The sequence below is a fragment of the Catharus ustulatus genome, chromosome 5 (assembly GCF_009819885.2).
Source record: "Catharus ustulatus isolate bCatUst1 chromosome 5, bCatUst1.pri.v2, whole genome shotgun sequence".
Classification (NCBI taxonomy): domain Eukaryota; kingdom Metazoa; phylum Chordata; class Aves; order Passeriformes; family Turdidae; genus Catharus; species Catharus ustulatus.
The window spans coordinates 28,742,886-28,762,070 of record NC_046225.1 but is presented as its reverse complement, the minus strand read 5'-3'; the positions used below and the strand labels follow the sequence as shown (position 1 = coordinate 28,762,070).

General features: G+C 43.4%; 1 protein-coding gene across 6 annotated transcripts in view; it reads left to right on the top strand.

Moving 5' to 3' along the window:
• Positions 1-19,185, top strand: part of SH3D19 (SH3 domain containing 19) — a 100,582-nt gene that overhangs the window by 70,212 nt on the left and 11,185 nt on the right. For all 6 annotated transcript variants that reach the window (XM_033059843.2, XM_033059844.2, XM_033059845.2 and 3 more), the window contains 7 exons: positions 4,062-4,169; positions 9,011-9,123; positions 13,058-13,116; positions 15,139-15,403; positions 15,868-15,936; positions 17,887-17,959; positions 18,273-18,403. In XM_033059843.2, coding sequence (XP_032915734.1) covers positions 4,062-4,169; positions 9,011-9,123; positions 13,058-13,116; positions 15,139-15,403; positions 15,868-15,936; positions 17,887-17,959; positions 18,273-18,403 — 818 coding nt within the window. The remainder of the gene's footprint in view (positions 1-4,061; positions 4,170-9,010; positions 9,124-13,057; positions 13,117-15,138; positions 15,404-15,867; positions 15,937-17,886; positions 17,960-18,272; positions 18,404-19,185) is intronic.

Genomic DNA, 19,185 nt, shown 5'->3' with positions numbered 1-19,185 from the left:
TGTTGTAATATCAGCACCCTCACCTTTGTACTCCATTGTTCTCGTGTGTACTGAGTACTTCTTGCAGGATTGAGCAACAAATAGTCTTCACAACAGATAGTACTATCTGGGTTTTTAGCTTTCCACTTACAATTTGTTGTCCCCTTATTGCTGCTGAGGTATCTATTGCCATCTTACTACCTCTCACTTAAAGACTACGAATAAATATTTTAGGAAGATGCCCATCTGTCCTTGAATGGGCAAAACCTACTGCTTCTGTAGCCTCATTTTTTATTTTAAACAAGGATGATGTTTGTTAGTGGGGGGGGAAAAGGTTGTTTCTCCAAAACTGTTAAAAGAAAAGAGATTATGTATGGTTTATTTGAATATACGGCTTGCATTTGTCTTTCCTGCAAACAAGCACAAGAATATATGTTATCACACAGCCCTTTGAAACAGAAGCTCTACAAAAATGAGACTAAGGAAGCCACAGACTTTTAGCATTGTTGTAAAACTTAAACTTTAAAAAATCAATATAAGTCTGTTGATATGTCTTTTGAAAAAGTACTTGCAGATTACAGTAATTTCACGACTATAAGGTGCACCCTTTTGACTAAAATTTTCCCCCGAACCCGGAAACGCGACTTATAGTCCAGTGCGCCTTATATGATGTACAAAGTTGCGAAATTTGCCACCCTGGAAGTGTGAGCCGTGGGGGGAGCCAGCAGTGCCACGGCAGCCAGGTGGAGGTGGGCCTGGGGTCCCGCAGCACCACCCCTGCCAGGTGGAGGTGGTCCCGGGGGCCCGCGGCACTGCCCCTCCCAGGTCCAGGCGGGCCTGGGGGGCCCATGGCTGCCGGGTGGAGGCGGGCCTGGGGGCCTGCAGCACTGCCCCTGTCAGGTCTGGGTGGGCCCATGGTGGAGGCAGGCCTTGGCCAGCAACTGCGTGGGGGAAGCTGGGGGCGGAGCCTCGCTGCAAAAAAAAAGTGCACCTTATAGTCTGGTGCATCTTACATGATCTACAAAGTTACAAATTTTGCCAACTCCCGGGGGGTGCGCCTTATGGTTGTGAAATTACTGTAATCTCCTTGAGCTGAGAAGCTTTAAATGAGAACATTAACAATTCTGTTTTCACACCTTCATGAATTATGCTCGAACGATGCCCAATTGCTCTTAAACAACATAAAATTCTGATATGTTATCAGTTCCATTGCACAAAGCAGCACAGTAATTTTCTCAGCTAATTTCTGCTCTAAGCCCACCACTGAGGAGTGGAATAACACAAACAGGGTAATGAGTTTTAAACTATTTATGAGGTGACAACTGTATAATTGAACATAATGAATGGAAAGCTAACGTTTATCAGATGGTTTTCTCAACCTTAGAAATTGCTTGTCTCAAACTTAAAAATTGTCAGATGTATTGATGTGGAGACAATGTGTCTCTGCCAACTGCTGAATGGTCAAGAAGACTGTTTCTACGCATAGCAGTGATTAACAGCTGACAAACAGCAATCTTTTACAATTTTAAATCTCCTTTAAATTTACAAGGCTACAGAACTGTGATTGTTTGGGATATTTAGCGCATTTCCAGTTGGTCTCTCAATGTCTGTATTTTCATAAGATGAAGGCTTTGGAAAATTGTTTCCCTGTTTTTCATGCAGAACTTCCTTCAGCTCTGCAGAACCTTACCCTGAGAGGTGCTCTATGTGCCAGAGTGTTCCTTATGGTTGTGCTGTGTCAAGGAGCCCATGACTTAGCCCTGCTCACCTTTCCTCTGCTCATCCTGTGTCTCCAGCTGCCCAATAGGTAAATGCAGCTTTGAGGCCTTGCTTGCCTCACCAGGGTCACACCTCAAGTCTGATGTAGAGTTGCCAGATAATTAAGAGAGAACAAAATGCAGTTTCAGGGTTTATTTTTCAGCTGCACTTAAAGTCACTCTGAACAACAGCACAAAGGTTAAGGTGTGATAAATCTTCTGTTTTTTTAAATGCAGTTCAAGTGTTAGCATTGTAGCTAGCAGATGGGAGTATAAAAGAATATTGCAAGCTTGCTCCAATAGTGAGATTTTGATTTCTTGTAATGACTATACTTCCAGAATGCTTCCACCCCACTTGTGGTCTGTTTTCAAATCCTCTATGAAAACTCTTGCAGTGATGCAGCTTTCATTGAAGAGGCCTAAATCCTCTACCATCACGTCCTAATCCATAACTTGAACGAAATGTTGCTTCACCCTTACATTGTAAAGCATTGTGGGTTGCCCGTATCTGATTTCCAGATGCACTGGAAATCTTTATGTACAATGTGATGGAGCCGTCTTTTGTCTAGATGGTAACAGAATTTATTTTTAACTGTAACCTGTATACCTTTATCTGTAGACAAATTGTTGACCTGCCGTGATCCTTTGTACCTGAAATGTATACTCACAGCTGTTGTATAAGCAGCCTGACAGAAGGAATTAATTTGCTAGATTCCTGATTAAAATGTGATCTGAAGGTACCCAGGTGGGTTTCTGGGGAACCTATAGGCAGGTTGACTTTAAGAGGGGCCATGGCACAAATCCACACAGCACACCTGTACAGGATGGATCTGCCTGTGAAGAAAGCATTAAGCAAGGGGCTAGTGGGAGGTGGACATCTGAGCAGGGTGAAAATGCATGGGCCTGGTGGCATATTGTCCCTGCTGTTGTGACAGTTGCATGTTGGCAGCAGGAGCTGGGAGCACTGCCAGAGGGGCCTGATGGCAGATGCACCAGCAAGGGGGAGCTGTGACCACCAAGTCATGTGCATGTGGGAGAGCATGAAGTTGTTCACAAACAAGTACTGCATTTCTGGACTTTCTTAAATCTTATGTGAATTGCCAGGCACAGATATACAGTGTCTTGTTCAAATTGGATTGTATTGGTCAAAATTGTCCATAAGAAATAATTACTTCATACAACATAACTGTTTTTTCTAAGTGTTGAAGATAAAATTTTAACAAGAACAGATTTTTCCAACTTTGTCAGGAAGTGTGACAGTAGTTTTGCGAAAGGGTATGCTTTTATTAAAATCATGAGGAATTCAAAGAGATGCCCTGCATACTTCCTCTCTTAGACTATAACATTCCATAAATAACATCTCATTGACCAATGCTTCTGAAAGGGCTAACAGAAGAGATCAGACTCAGTTGTTGTGGGTATCAATATGTGTCAGATTTATCATCCAGAGTCCTTCTCTAGTTTCTGCTGTACACTTTTATGATACTGTTAAACATTGCCATTTTACTGCAGAATTTGATAATGTCAGAGAAGGAAGTAGCAGTTGTTAAGAAGAGAGAAGTATTACTTTGTGACATGAAGGCATGCTTGAAAAAGAACACATTAATTTGGTCTTGATTTATGTACTAGTATTATAGTTACCTTCTACATGCACCTGTGTTCCCATGCCTTTCAATAAGAAAATGGTATTTAAGGTAATGAAGCATGGGAAACATTGCTTCTGTCTTACCAGTGGAATGTTTGGGCAGGCTTGTAGAGGAATAAGTGATACAGGCAGGGGCAGAGCTCAGGCACAACTCCCAGACCTTGGTCTGAGCCATTTCCCTCTGTGTCACCAGGTTTATAACCAGCAAAATTATTCAGAATCTCCAAAAGAATTAGTTGTTCTACAGCAAGGACATTTTGTAATCAGTAGTATTTAAGTGTTTTGTGTGTTTCAGTAGATATTTTATCTGCTGCAGGGCTGATTGTTTAGCTTTGGCTAAGATTATATTGATTAAAACTTCTGAGTGAATGTGTGCATTAGATCAAGTGCTCGGTAAAGCCTGCTGATTTCAGGTCCCTATTACCAAGCAATGCAGTTCTTCTTGTTCAGTGGTTCATATAATCTCAGAAGGTATCTGGAACATGGTTAAGTCAGCTATGAAAGCAGATGTACAAAGAAGACCTGTTACTTACAAAGAGCTGGGCATGCTAGTTGCATCAGTCTGATCTATCTTTTTTTGTTACTGTATTAGGTATGAAATATAAATATCCTTAAAAAAGCAATATTTGGTAAGATTTGTGTTCAACAAATAAGGATGTTGGGTTTTTTCCTCCTTTTAGATCCATTTCAGTTCCTCACCAAAAATGAACCTTCCAAGGAACGGATGGCTCAACCAGCTTTAGCTCGGAAACCCACTGTGATCCGAATCCCAGCTGAACCTGGGAAATGTAAGTTATTTTCCCAAATGTCTGAGAAATGTGCTAGAAAATCACTTCAACATTTAGTAATTGATTTGCTGTTTAGTGGCTAATATCAGGTGCCAAAGGAATCCCATAGTACAGTTTGACAAGACAGAGGAGCCAACTTGAGAGCTGTGGTGGGAGGGAGCACTAGATGAGCATCATGTTCCACTCTCACAGGTGCCTTGTTGGGCTCCCTTTCTTGGGTTTGATGTCTCTCAAACCTGATGGAGCTGATGCATATCAGAGGTGAAACTGTATGTAAGGGGAAGATCTAAAGGCTGGAAAGGAAGAGTTGGAAGAGCCCCTTGCAGCAGAAGCAAGCATGTTTTTTGTCTGCTAAACCATATTCTGGAGCTGAACCTTTGGTCACATTGACTTTTGTGCTCACCTTAGCTGAGGTTTAGTGCTGCTCCCAAATTTCCTTGTCAAAAGAAAAACATTGGTGCTTTAAACTTTTTTTCAATTACAGCTTGGTTGGGATGTTTGCTATAGTTTAAATCAAAAAGTGACATTTAAGCAAGTGTTTAGGTAGCAGATTGAGGGACTAAAAAAAGGCATGTGAAAAGTGGGATGCAAAAACCATATGTGTTCAATTTAATGTCAGGGTCTTGACTGTAGTTTTCTGTGAGTTACTGTATTCTTAAAGCCTACCACCTCTAATCCTCTACAGCTTTACAAATGACACTGACAGTGTCTCAGAGTAGAAATTTTAACAGAGCACCACAAGGTCTTTGTGTTGGCCTTTGTATGCTGGAGCACATACTTGAAAATTCTGTTTGGCCTTATCTTTGATCCTCAGAGCTTAGGGAAAAATGTCAAAAGATAGCTCTTAAAACTCATGTTCCAAAATCATGTTTGTCACATTTAGTAGGTATATAGTCAACTTGTAGAAACCATATGTCCAGGTGGTATTTCTCCTAAGAGCTTCACTCATTGTTTCCAATCTCCCTCCACCACCAATTAGTTAAAATACTAAACTTTCTTTTCCCCTGCATATCCGAGAATTGCAATGGAAATGATTAAAAATGCAAAGAAGACTGAAAATAAAGCTGTGAGGAAAAGCCTTTCTGTTAATACCTGATTAAAAAGAAAAGGTTTTTTCAATTAGAAGAATATGTTTATGAACTACTGTAAAGAAACTATGACATAATTCTGCTCTATAAAGAAAATTTTGACTACAATTAAAAATAAAAGCCAACCAACTTCTTGACTTTTTTTTTCCCTTTCCTTTTTTTTTTCCCCCTGAGATGTACAGTAATTTCACGATTACAAGCCGCACCTGATTATAAGCTGTACCTCCGGGTGTCGGCAATGTTTAGGTCTTTGTCAATATGTAAGCCGCACCAGATTATAAGCCGCACTTTTGTTCGCAGCGAGGACTCGCATGCAACAAGGTAATGAATTAGTAACAGAATTGCGGGATCCCAGGGTTTACTGGCTCGGCTTGCGGCCGGGAAGGCTCGCCCTGCTTGGGGCTGCCAACGGGGCCAGGTGCCCCAGTTCAGTGCTGCCACTCGACAGGCCCGCTTGGGGCTGGCCGCCACTGCCGCTGCCGCCAACCTTGCTCGACCCGGCCCGGTGCTGCCCCGCGGTGCCAGCAGGAGGCCGCTCGCACCCGTGGCGGGAGGCGGGGATGGAACCCACCTGCACTCACAGCGGTGGCGGGAGGTGGGGATGGAGCCTGCCCCCACCTGCAGCGGAAAGGAGGCACGGAGCCCCCCCCCTCCCCTGGCCGCTATGGGGCTGGCAGCACAGAGCCCCCCACCTCCCCTGGCTGCTGTGGGACCGGTGGCACAGAGCCCCCCCACCTCACCCCCTACGATGCCGGCAGGAGCCTACCTCCACCCACCACGCAACAGAGTAACCAATTTGTAACAATTGTGCAATTTTGGGTTTTACTGGCAGGTGCTTGGCACCGCAGCTTGCACTTCCAGGTTGGGAAATTTCAAAACTTTGTTCATATATTGGCCACTTCTGAGTGTAAGCCGCATTTCCGGGTTGGAACCAAAATTTTAGTCAAAATGGTGCGGCTTATAATCGTGAAATTACTTTATAAATCACGAAATTACTTTATTTCCTTTTGAATATGTAGATAACTGGTCCCTTGCTGTGTCTCTAGTGGTAATTGAAATTTCCACAAAGGACTGCCCATCCTATACATGGCTACAGCAGGAGGTTGTGAAGGACTGCCTGCCTTATGGGAATCAGTGGTTGGAAGATTTATGGGATAGGGAGGAACAGAAGCAGATTCTGAGAAAGCAGAGTAGCCTTTTGTCACATAGAAGCTGCTGCAGAAATGTAAGCGGTTAAGTGTTAAAAGAGCAGAACAGTACAACTGGGCCAAGGTATAAATGAATCTAGTAGGATTTACATTGTAAATGGGCCACATGATATTAGTACCGGAGAGTCTTTTGCCGTCTTGTTTATGGAGGAGATAAGTTTTGTCAGGAACTAGCAAAAGTGGCAAAGAAAAACCCAATAAACAAAACAAAATAACATGAATTTTTAAACCCCCCAAACACAGCCCACCCAGCACTACCAAAAAGGTGACAGAACTGCTTAAGAATTTGAATTCCAGTGAAGTTTTCAATTAGGATTAGCATTTTTGTCGAGATGTGGTTAGAAAGGAAGCATTAAAATTCCACTTTGGTTATTACATTTAGAAATCACTGAAAATAACGCTTGCCTTCTAGTTGAGGATTTTTTTTTTTTTTTTTTTTTTTTGCAATTGTTCCTCTAGTTCCTTTAATTCTGACCATAAAAAGAGTAAGGGAGAGGAAATTGGGCCGTCTGTGTATATAGCAAGATTTGAAGTGGTAAATAAATGTCTCATGCTTTTTATATCAGTAAGGCATTATGAGAGAAGATTTCTTTTGGAATTACTGCGAGGTATTGTTTTTACTTTTCATCCATCACAGTACCTTAGGAAAGTGATGAACTTCCCAGCTTTTTTCCCCCCGTAACTGGTCACTGCCACCACAGTAACTGTGAGCTTCTAAAACTGAACTGATCCATTGAACTGATCATTTTTAAACATCACAGCAGTGTTTTACACAATAGTAGTGCAATAAAGGTGTTCAAAATCAACACTTCTCCTTCCTATGTGTTGTTTCTTTGTTGAGAGTAATTTTCATTACATGAACAACTGATGGTTTTGTTTTAGATAGCATCTCTCCTCTTTTTTTTTTGTCATCAGTCTCCACATGTTTTTATGTAACTCCAGGTTCAGCTGGAAGTCAGAAGAACTTAAGTGTCTGTAGTTCTTTCTATGAAATTAATTCTCTTGATATACAAACAGATTGTAAAATAGATTGCATGGTTCCAATATATAAAGGCAAAATGTCTGGTAAATACGCTGGCAGAACCTGTCCAAGTGCTTCCCAGGTTTCAATGGTAAGACACTGAAAGCAAATATCATATATTTAAAAAGGTTTTCTATTCTTTATTGAGTGTGAGGACATCACCACTCTTCCCTAGTAAGATCTGTAGTGTTTCCTCTTCCATGTCCTAAACTTGCTTTGCTTTTAGTCTTTAAGACTACTTGAGAACTTTCACCTCTGTTTTTTGTCATCCTGAATTTTGTAGCAGGTAATAATTTATGTTCTTGCTTTCACCTTTCTGGAGATTCTTCCATCCAAGTCTCCCAATTTTTCTGGGTTACTTGAAATAACCCTCAGCTGTTTTTCATCCTGAAGGATATTCCAGGAACTGACAGCTGACAAAAAAGTGAGCCAGTTTAGAAATGTGATTAAGGCATTTCAGGCATTTCAGACACATTTCAGGTGTCTGCTGAGAAAAGCAGGAGCCTTTCTTTGAAATGGAGAATGTAAACCCCCTCCCTCCCAATTATTATAATATTGAAATCAAGGGGCTTTCAGGCAAAGATATGGGAATTAGGAATAACAGTTCTTTACTAGGGAAATTAAAATAGAAATACGGTACTACAAAGGAACAAACCCCAAACCCCGACAAAGTCAGAGTACAACCTGACACCCCATCAGGCAGGGTGTTGGTAGCAGCCTGATTAAATGGTGGCTGCAGTCCTTTTGCAGTGACAGATGTAATTCAGTTGAAGCAGTGGTCCTGTAGAAGGTGCAGTTTCCCTCTGGAGGTCCAGTGGTGATGTGGAGAAATCCGGTTTCCCTCTGGAGTCCAGTGGAGAAAGGGGCTACCTTAGTGTCCCAAAACCTCTGTTTTTATCTTGGTAAGAAATGTTGAGCTCTTCCCCCTGTCCGGAGCAAGTTCCAATGGGATGAAGTAATTTTATCAGTCACACAGTGGGACTCAGTGGGCCATTACCAGAAAATGACTCGCTGGAGGAAGGATGGGTTATGAAAAGATAAAGAACAGTGCCCCGCCTGGTTTCAATGGATGGCCCATTAGCAGAGTATCTCCCACGGAGATAAGGATCACTGCCCCCACCCTCAACAGATGGTGATAGAATAGATACCTTTTATCACACCCTGTATTGTAACCCAAGATAGTTGCTGACACCCAGGTGTGTGGCTTATAATCAGGTGCGGCTTATATATGGAAAAAGAACAAAAAGTTACCAACACCCTGAAGTGTAGGTTATAATTAGGTGCATCTTATAATCGTGAAATTACTGTACTTAATTCAACCTCAGAGTTACAATGTTCTCCTCATGTCCTTTTTCACTGTTCTTTAAGTGGTTCTTCCCTTTGACTGCTCTGGCTTTGAGGAAGGAAGTTGCGTTCACACAAAAAATGTCTCAAACCAAGGTGGATTCCTTTACCTATTGTTGATCCATGTAAGGAAGGTATTAATTAGACTTTAATTTGGTTTTTTTTTTTTATTTTTTACAGTTTTAAATGACATCCCACATAGCCCTCCACCACTTCCTGCTGAAAAGCCTATTGGGAACGCATCCAGTATCACAGTGGGAAAACCCAGCAGTGGTGCCCTAGTGAAAAAAGGAGTAAGTTAGAACTGTTTTCCTGTATTACAGCTTTGTCTACTTTGGTTAAAAGATCTCTTGTGATCCTCAAGCATTTGTAAAGTAAGTTGTGTGAGGGACCAGAAGATGAAAACAACTACTCAAAAATATAAGGCTTTTTAATTTTAATTGTGTTCTCTAATTAATTAGGTAATTTAGACTGCTGTCAGTTTTGAAAAGCACTCCAGTGATTTTACTAAACTTTGATCACATCTATCTTCAATTGTCTGTATTCATCATTTGGGATCAGGATATCAAAAGCATTACCAAGTGGCTCGAAGTCCAGTGGGATTTGTATGGTGAAATGTTGTCCAAGTGCTTTAGAAATGTATTTTTTTACCTTCATGAACACAGTTCCTCTTGGTGTCTGTGCTAATTGGATGGCAGAGGAAACTCTGCTGTAGAAGAATGAAGCTTGTTTTTTAGTTTTTTTTAGCTCTTTCCTTCTGGTTGTTTCAGCTGAGTGGAACCACCTATTTGGGGAAGTAAGGCTCTGCTCCTTGTTCCAGAACACGTACATAGTAAAGGCAGACATTGTAGCTAAATGACATTTGACGCAGATTTTCAAAAGGGAATTAAAATAAATTAGAAAATTACAGTAACATTTCCACATATTGAGTTTTCTGAAGCCAAGAATGGCAGAGAATCTTGTGAAAGACACAGGCAGTAAAAAGGTAAAATCAAATTGAAAGCGCTTACTAGATGGACACTGCCAACAAATGCCTTTGTAGCTACCTCTGCTATTAAGATAAAGGGTAATAAAATGTCGTAATTGAAAAGGCTGTTCAGAGAGGTCCCACCTTTTCTGGATAATGCTAAAAAATAATTTACGCAACAATTCATTAAGTGGCATTTTATGCAGTGGAACTCCAAAACTTTTACAATGTCATTCAGGTTATTGTGATTAGCTTCAGAGGATGTTTTTTAAAAGAAAGATTGTATTGAATCCACTGGAACATTGAAATCCTATCTTTGGAAAGGTTGGAACTGTGCGTCTCAAACTAGTATTGTTTGTCAGTGGGAGTGATTAAACACCAACAGCAGAATTTGTTGACCATAAGCAGCAGTTGACACAGATTTCTTCCTTTTCACACAGAAGAGGAAAATTTTTGATAGGAGGATAACATCCTCATCTGAAAGTGACAGGTTGTTTTCTAGTTGGGTCGTTTAATCAGAACATTAATTTGGGGACTCAGTCAAGGGTCAGATTTTGTCACAAATTATATCTGGGTGTTTTCTAGGTGGGAAAAATCACAGAAATTGTTTATGAGTTTCAAGCACATTCAAGCACCTAATTAAGTAAACAAGACTGTTTAGACATATTTAGAAGTATTGGTTCAGAAAGGGTTCTTTTAAACCCAGATTCGGTATTTCAGTGATTTATGATGCTGTTCCAGAAGCAGGTGAGCTTGTTTCACAGTGCTGGCAGAACTTTCTGGCACTGGGGTGAAAATGAACAGCAGGAGGCAATAAAGGATTGTCACTTGTTAATCCATCACTGTGGTCCAAGCCCTTCAGACATGGCACATTCTCCTCTCTGCTATATGGTGATAATCTCTAGCAGGGCCAGCATGGCCCTTTCATGGGAGAAGTGATGCCAAAGCAAAATTCACTGGGATTTGTCTGTTAGATCTCTAGCAAACATATTTGGATGCCGCCTTTAATGGGCGCTAATGTTATATGCAAGAGACACTGTCCTGTGTGAGTTGCATTAATGTCATGCTTCCTGCTTTAAGCCTGTTCAAAGTGTTCCATGTGTCAAACTTAAATTGATAATGGAAATTCTAGGAGATGGTGTAATTGTACATTTGTATGACTCCTGAAATTACAGTAATTTCACGACTATACAACGCACCCTTTTGACTAAATTTTTTCCCCGAAACTGGAAGTGCGCCTTATAGTCCGGTGCACCTTATCTGATGGACAAAGTTGAGAAATTTGCCAAATTGGAAGTGTGAGCCGCAATGGGGGGGCGGGGCCGCGGGAGTGCCAAGTTGCGAGCGGGGGGTGGGAGCGGGTGGCCACAGCCTGCAGGAGCCACGAGGGGAGGGAGGGAGCCAACGCCGGCCCTGGCCCAGGCGGAACAAGAGGCCGGGCAGCGCCACCACGGGCGAGGGGGAAACGAGAACCCAGGCGGCCTGGCCCGGGCACAGAGGGAACGAGAAGTGCGAGCCCGCAACAACCCCAAGCAGAGCCCGCCCGGCGGCGGCATCGGAGCAGCGGCGGCGAAGCCCCTGCAGCCGCCAAAAGGCGGTACTGGCTGAGCCGCTGCAGCCACCAAAAAGCGGCGGCGGCAAAGCCTCTGTGGCCGCCGAAAAGCGGCGGCGGCGAAGCGGCGGCAGGGAAGCCCCTGCGGCTGCCGAATCACGGTGACAGGAAAGCCCCCGCGGACGCTGCATCCCAGCACTAGCCAAGCCCCCGCAGCCACCGAATCGCGGCGCCGGCAGAAACCCTTCGGCCGCCGAATCGCAGCGCCGGCGGAGCCCCCGCGGCCGCCGAGAAACGGCGCCAACTGAGTCCCCATGGCCGCCAAATTGCGGTGCCAGCGGAGCCCCTTGCGGCCGCCGAATTGTGGCACCAGCGGAGCCCCTGCAGCCGCCAAATTGTGGCACTGACCGAGCCCCTGCAGCCGCCGAGAAGCGGCGGCGGGGAAGCCCCTTGCGACCGCCAAATCGCAGCGCCAGCGGAGCCCCCACGGCCATGGAATCGTGGCACCAACTGAGCCCCTGCGGCCGCCGAGAAGCGGCGGTGGGGAAGCCCCTTGCGGCCGCTGAGAAGCGGCGGCGGGGAAGCCCCTGCGGCTGCCGAATCACGGCAGCGGGGAAACCCCCCGGCCACTGCATCCCTGCACTAGCCGAGCCCCCGCGGCCGCTGAATCGCAGCGCCAGCGGAGCCCCTTGCGGCCAGAAAATCGCGACGCCAGCTGAGCCCCCGCGGCCTCCAAATCACGGCGCTGGCACAGCCCCTTGCGGCCGCCGAATCATGGCACTGGCAGAGCCCCTGCGGTCGCTAAATTGCGGTGCTGACTGAGCCCCTGCGGCCGCCGAGAAGCGGCGGCGGGGAAGCCCCTTGCAACCGCCAAATTGCGGCTCCAACAGAGCCCCCATGGTCGCCAAATCGCGGCGCCGACAGAGCCTCCATGGCCGCCAAATTGCGGCGCCAGCGGTGCCCCCGCGGCCGCCAAATCGCGGCGCCGGCGGAGCCCACACAGCCGCCAAATCGTGGCACCGGCTGAGCCCCCGCGGCCGCCAAAAAGCGGCGACAAGTGGCGCAGCCCTGGGGAAGTGGAGAGAAGCGACGTGGCCGCCGGGAAGCAACGGGAAGCTCTGCTGCCGCCGGCTGCAGGGAAGCTGGGACGCAGTGCGGTCGAGTGGTGGGAGCCGGGTGCCGTGAGCCATGCCAGGTGGCGCCAGGGATGGGCAGGAGTGCCGGGGCACGCTGCACGGGGAGGTCGCCTGGGGCTGCATTTAAAGGCTACACCGATCTTTGAAAAATGTTTGCAAATTGAGCACCTGCCAGCAATTTGTTACTTTGTTGCGTGCCGTGCGGCTCCTTGCTGCGCAAAAAAAAGTGCGCCTTATAGTCCGGTGCGCCTTATGGTCGTGAAATTACTGTATCTCTTAAGTCCTTACTGCCATGTAATAGGAAAGGAGGGGCTGGGTCATACTTAATGGACAACTTTAGCTGTGTTTTGGGTAGTAAATCAGGTTATTTACCCTCCATACTTACCTCCATGTTCAACAACATTTTAAAATTACAGAATCACACCATAATGCTTACTATTTTACTCACAGACCTCCAGAAATTCTTGTTTTTCAGGTCCTAGGATATAATTTAAGAATTATATCATTTAAACAAGATTTTTTTATTTGCCTTAGGCTTAAAGAAATATCTTATTTCTTTTGAATGGTTGTAGGAGTTGGATCACTCAGTACAGTGTGGAATGCCTCAGCGAGAACCTCTGCTAATCCCAAGGTGAGTATGGTTCTTCAGACTCACTTTGAGGTGGCGTTGCTGAATTAACTTGCATGGTTAGTCTCAATCTAGACACTACTGACTCCAGGCATAGCTCCACAGTCTTGTCTGGGCACTGTTCTCACTAATAAATAGGCAGGACCAAGTTGGTAGCTATTTAATACTTGTTTGTACATGGTATGAGCAAGGAGATTATAGGAGAGCAGCTGTTTGACTTTTCAGCTAATGTCAGTGGCTGCTAACAGTCATTCCTTTCTGAATCTTGAACCTTTTCACCCACAGCATTTGCACTTGTGGTGGGGTTTGGGTGGTGAAGGAATGGAGGTGACGGATGATGCCACGCTGAAAAGGGCAGATGCTGGACCAGCAGCTTCCCAGAAGCACTGGCTAGTTTATACACTTTAGACCTAAAATGCAGGGGCAGGATAACCTTGGGATTTTTTATTCTTGTGAACCAAAAAGAAAGAACGACTGCAAGGGCAAAAGTTGCTGGACCAGCCTTTAACTCATGTCCATCAGTGCCAGAGACACCAGTGGATGAAGATCTGGCATTGACTAGCCAGCCTACTGTGGGTATCTCAATGTTTGCATTCTAAATCTGTGAGTTTAAGCACAAGCGTATGCTCTGTAGTGTTAGGACAAGAGAATCTTTTTGTTACTGAAATGAGCCTATCAATAATAATAAGTATTGATTAACATGAAAGAATGTGGATGTGCTGCAAGGAAACACCTCATTGTTGCTCCTTACTGGCTTGTTCCTTCTCCACATCCAGTTTAGCATAACATTCCTGATTCTTATGAGGGTCTCTGGGACTGCAGTAAATATTTTGTCTTTTCATTCTTCTGCTGAAATGGATTTTTAATATTTTTTTTTTAAGTAAGCAGTAATAATTCACTGAATTGCTTGTTAGGATTATCTTGTGTAGTTGAGTTGCTTTAAAAATGTGTGGGTTGGTCTGTTTACAGATTTAAAGCAGTTTAACTTGGAATATCCCCTTTTTTCAATATTAAAAATGCCTAGTTTGAGATGAGGCCAAGAGAAGGGAGAGATGGATGATGAAGAGAAGTGGAAAATTTTTTTTAAATTTAAAAATTGTTCCATACTCAAACAGTAATAGAGAACTCTTTTCATGAGCATTAGTAGAGCACTAATATCTTCTCAAGTGATGGGTGATGTGTTTGACTGTTACTTCAAAGATCCACCAATGCACACTTGGGGTTGATAATTTTTGCAGACCCATGAGAATTGCATGTGAGCAAATGATTTTGCTGAATTACATTATATGAAAAAAGATAAACAGTTGTAGCAGAAACTTGCAGTAACTGGTTGAAGATATCCCAATAACAATCAAACAATACTGTATTTTTTGAGTATTACTAGTAATATTAATGGCTAGTAAATATTACTACTGTCACTTGCTACTCTCTGATTTTGGTTTCTGAACTGCTCATCTGCTAATAAAAGTGTGGGTCCTCCAGCATTGCCAAAGAGCTTGAGTATTTTCACCAGTGTTTTCTTTGTGTGGTAGACATTGGTTGCATAAAAATGGTAAATTCTGCTGTTGATGGCAACGGGCAAAGTGGTGTGATATGTAATGAGTTTCGTCAGAGTCATTTCAGGTAGTGACATCCCAAGGAATGAGCCAGGTTGATTGCTAAAGACCAGCTTTCACAAAAGCTCTCCAATAGCAGAACTTCATCCTGCAGCAGCTACAAAGAAAGCTCTTTCTAGAGGTGGATTGCTGAAACAAATCCTGCTTACTTAGTGGCTCCCCAGAAAGCTGGCAGACTGTTGGTGAGCAGATTTGGAAATATATGCTCAAAGAATCTGTCAAAGGACTTGATAATCTGGTCCCAGTCAGTATCTGAGGAGTTCATGTATTCCTGGTAAGCTTCAGATACTACACACTGTACAGCCCAGGTCATCATAAATCTTGTTTCCTTGCTGCACATTTTGTATCTAGAATGAGGCAGCTGGCTTATTAATATGCATATTTCTCTGATGGTTTGTACAATTTTTAGGCCTGTGGATGGAAAAATTTTACCTGCTCGACCTCCCCCACCTAAAACTGTTCCTGGAAGACCACCTCCACCAAAATTCCCCACAGCCAAGACCTCCTCCCAGAAGGATGTTCTTTCTCGATCTAGTTCTGACATCGCTGCTGATAAAAAAGCCAGCAAGTTCAGACTGGGACCCAAGAGAGCAAAAAGTGCAATCTTTAAAAGTCCGCATCCAGCATTACCTCCTCGACCTAAACCAGGGCATCCTCTCTACAATAAATACCTGGTGAGAGTTTAGATATTCTGAGTACATTGTTTTTATGAAACAGTATGGTTAAAGTAGTAGAGAAAAAGGTAGTTAAACCTACTAAAGTAGGTTAGTATTATGTGACTTTCAAAGTGCATCTATCAGCATAATCTTCCCTAGAAAATGCTAGTAGATAAATAGTAAAAAATGCATCAGAGAGTCTTTCTGAATATCTTGTACTGTATGGTGTGATACCAGTTAGATGTCTAAGACACTTCTAAAAGGGGTTGACACGACCTGAGTTTCTCAGAGTGGCAGTTCATATCACCAGCAGTCTGTTCTGAAGGCCTTCCAAAGGAACCTGGCCTCTTCCACTGGACTCTGAATTACCTGTAGTAGGTGGTTTGAATAGTTCCATCATGTGATTATTGTCACTTGCAGTAAAAATCTGAGGTGCTTAGAAGTGGAAAACACTTTCCCATTTGTCTCTGTTTCTCTTCAAGCTACCTGTGCCTCATGGAGTTGCCAAGGAAGATTGTCTTCCCAGGAGCACTGGAGAACTGTCCTGTAAGGTAAGGTGCTTTTTTCTGCTGGCTTAAATATTCAATGAACAAGACTCCTGTTGCAGTAAAATATCAAATGTTTTAGTCTTTAGAGATTACAATGAGAAATGTAATAATGATTTATTAAATCCTTGTGTTTCTGTAATCAAAACAAAACAACTGCCAAAACAAAACACAGTAATGATGATTTACCTCATAGCACAGGGACAGATTATGGAACAGAGCAAGACTAATTACTTGGAGTGCCAGAAGGGAGAGGAAACTGGTAAAGTTCCTCTTTTTCATAAGAAAATAATCACTCCATTGGCTGAATATCTGAGAATTGAGCAAAAAATAAACGAGTACTTTATGAAGTGCTATACATGATACATCAGCAAATTGACTTTGACATACATACTTGAAAGTATTTTCTTCTCTATGCTTCTACAGTTCCTGACTTGGTTTTAGGGCATTACCCTATTAATATTCAATAGCTAGTGAAAATTATAACAATGAGCAGCCTTTTTTACTATTATCAGAACCCTACATAGCTGAAATAGATTTCTGTGCAGTATGTTGTTGTTTATTTTAACTCATAGTGCTCTGGTCTTATCTTTATCTACATTTGGCTTTCTTGGTTGGTGTTTCTTTTTTCGTACACAGTGAATTACTTTGAATGTAATTCACACACCATTGTTGTCATCGTTGTACACCTAGAAATTCCTAGTGGGTGAGACAGATAAGGTGGCTCAGCATTTTGAATATAATTTCCCTTATGAAGCTGCCACAACAAAACTGTCAGCTCCCCTAAGTGTTACCTTCATGTAAGCAAACGCATAGTGACTTCCTTGCTCCTCTTGGAATGTTTTTTGGCATGTATGCTGTCCCTGCTGAGTATGCTGGGGGAGAGTTGGATTGGGTGTTCCCTCAAGCAAGGAAGAGTGACTGGTGGCACACAGTACCAAGGACCAGTGCAAAATTTGTCCACAGCCCTTGCAATGAGTGTTACTATCAGTGCTACAGATTTCTGACTCACAGAGATAGCTGAGATTTTTCTATACTTGGAAAAGTTGCATGCCTTCCCTTCCTTTCACTGGCTCAAAAGTAGATTTTGGTGAAATGTATTCTTGTTTACATTGGCAAAAGGTATAGTGAATTCAGACCCATAGTTGTGTGACGAAAACCATTTCCTTCAACAATACAAGAACAACTCTATGTCCAAAGTCAGAAAATTAATTAAGGAGTACATAACAGAGAATCTGTTAGTATCTTCCATGATTTATAAACTACAGTAATTTCACGATTATAAGCTGCACCTGATTGTAAGCCACGCTTCTGGGTGTTGGCAACGTTTCATTCTCTGTCCATATATAAGCTGCGCCAATTATAAGCCGCACTTCCGTTTGCAGCAAGGATACTCGTGCAACAAACTAACCAATTTGTAACAATCACGCGATTGTGGGTTTTACTGGCAGGTGCTCAATTCGCGAGCTCCGCTCCCCCCACGCTGTAGTGCCAGCGGGACGGAGCCCCCGCTCTCCGCCGCGCCGCGGTGCCGGCGGGATGGAGCCCCTACCTTCCCCCACGCCACAGTGCTGGCAGGACGGAGCCCCTGCTCTCCCCCGAGCCACAGTGCCGGCAGGATGGAGCCCCCACCTTCCCCGCCGCTGCGGTGCCGGCAGGACAGAGCCCCCGCCTTCCCCCACACTGCCGGCGGGAGCCCGCCTTCCCCTGCCGTGCAACAGAGTAACCAATTTGTAACAACCACGTGATTGTGGATTTTACTGGCAGGTGCTCAATTCCCGAACTCGGCTCAACCCGCGGCTCACACTTCCGGGTTGGGAAATTTCCAAACTTTGTTCATATATTGGCTGCTCCTGAGTGCAAGCTGCGCTTCCGGGTTGGGACCAAAATTTTAGTCAAAATGGTGCAGCTTATAATCGTGAAATTACTGTACTTGGATTTATTTGTTGTTTTCAGGATTCAAACCACCCTCCAAAAGTTTCTGACACAAGTGCACCTCATGCTGTAGTCCTGCATGACTTTCCCGCAGGTAAGTAAATGTGAATATTCTGGAAGCATGTTCTACTCCAAGACTTTCAAATGGAAATTTTCTTAGAAATTAGAACTTACAAATGGTTTGGAAGCTCAGTCTGCAAGGTCTGCACATCGAGTTATTAAAATCAGTGGATTTAGCTATAGATGGGTCAATCTTTCAGTTAAAGCTGATTGATTTTTCAGGTAAAATTAAGACTTTTTAAAAACTGATTCTGGTTTTATCTGTGGTATTTGTATGAAGAAGGTTTTACATAGAGAAATCAGTGAGTGTGATAAGTACTGTTAACTGAAATGATGTTGTCTTACAGAGCATGCTGATGACTTGGACCTTCATTCTGGAGACACTGTTTGTCTTTTGGAGAAAATAGATACCGAATGGTATAGAGGAAAATATGGGAATCGCACAGGGATATTTCCTGCCAACTTTGTTAAAGTGGTTGTATGTAGGCTTTGTATACACTGCTACATAAGATCCTGTTGCATTTGTTTTCTGGTTCTATTTTACTAAGGCTCTTGTGTGTTTAACTCCATTATATGTATAGATAATCTTTTATCCCACTGGCAGCACAGAAGACTCATCAACTTGTTTGTATGATATTAGAAAGATGCTGGATTTGGCACAACCGGCTTGTGTTATGGGGAATAATTTGCTGTCAATTTAAAGCCAAGTGAGAAAATCATTGCCCTTACCAGTCTCTCTTCGGAAACATGCATAGTTTCTTGGGGTCCTCAAAGCAGATAATTTTTTGACAGCTACATGTCAGAAATAACACTTGATAAAAGACGGTTGGTTTTTGTGCGTCTCCCCAGCTCCCCATCTTCTGTCATTTTCTCATCCCTTGAACTTTGCTGGAATCACCACTTTTTTAGCCACGTAGTGAACTATGTCAGAGTAGCAATTAGGCCCAAAAAAACATGTTGGTTTTTTTGGTTTTTTTTCCCTAGAATATTATTTTTTCCAACATGATCAATTTGCCTAAGTGGTTTTCTAAGTGGCTGCACACATGCTTGTGCTGGCACAGTGCAAGTGTTGTTGGAAATGAGCAGCTTAAAGCAATCCTGTTCCTGAATGTGACACTTGACAGTGAACAGAAGGCAAGAGACAGGTGCTCTTTTGGAGTCCAATGATAATTAATTTTAAAGGGATACAATATGGTTCCCTACAATCAAATGCTGGGTCAAACCTATTGCAAGCCTGGTTCTGAGACTGAAGTCCATTTT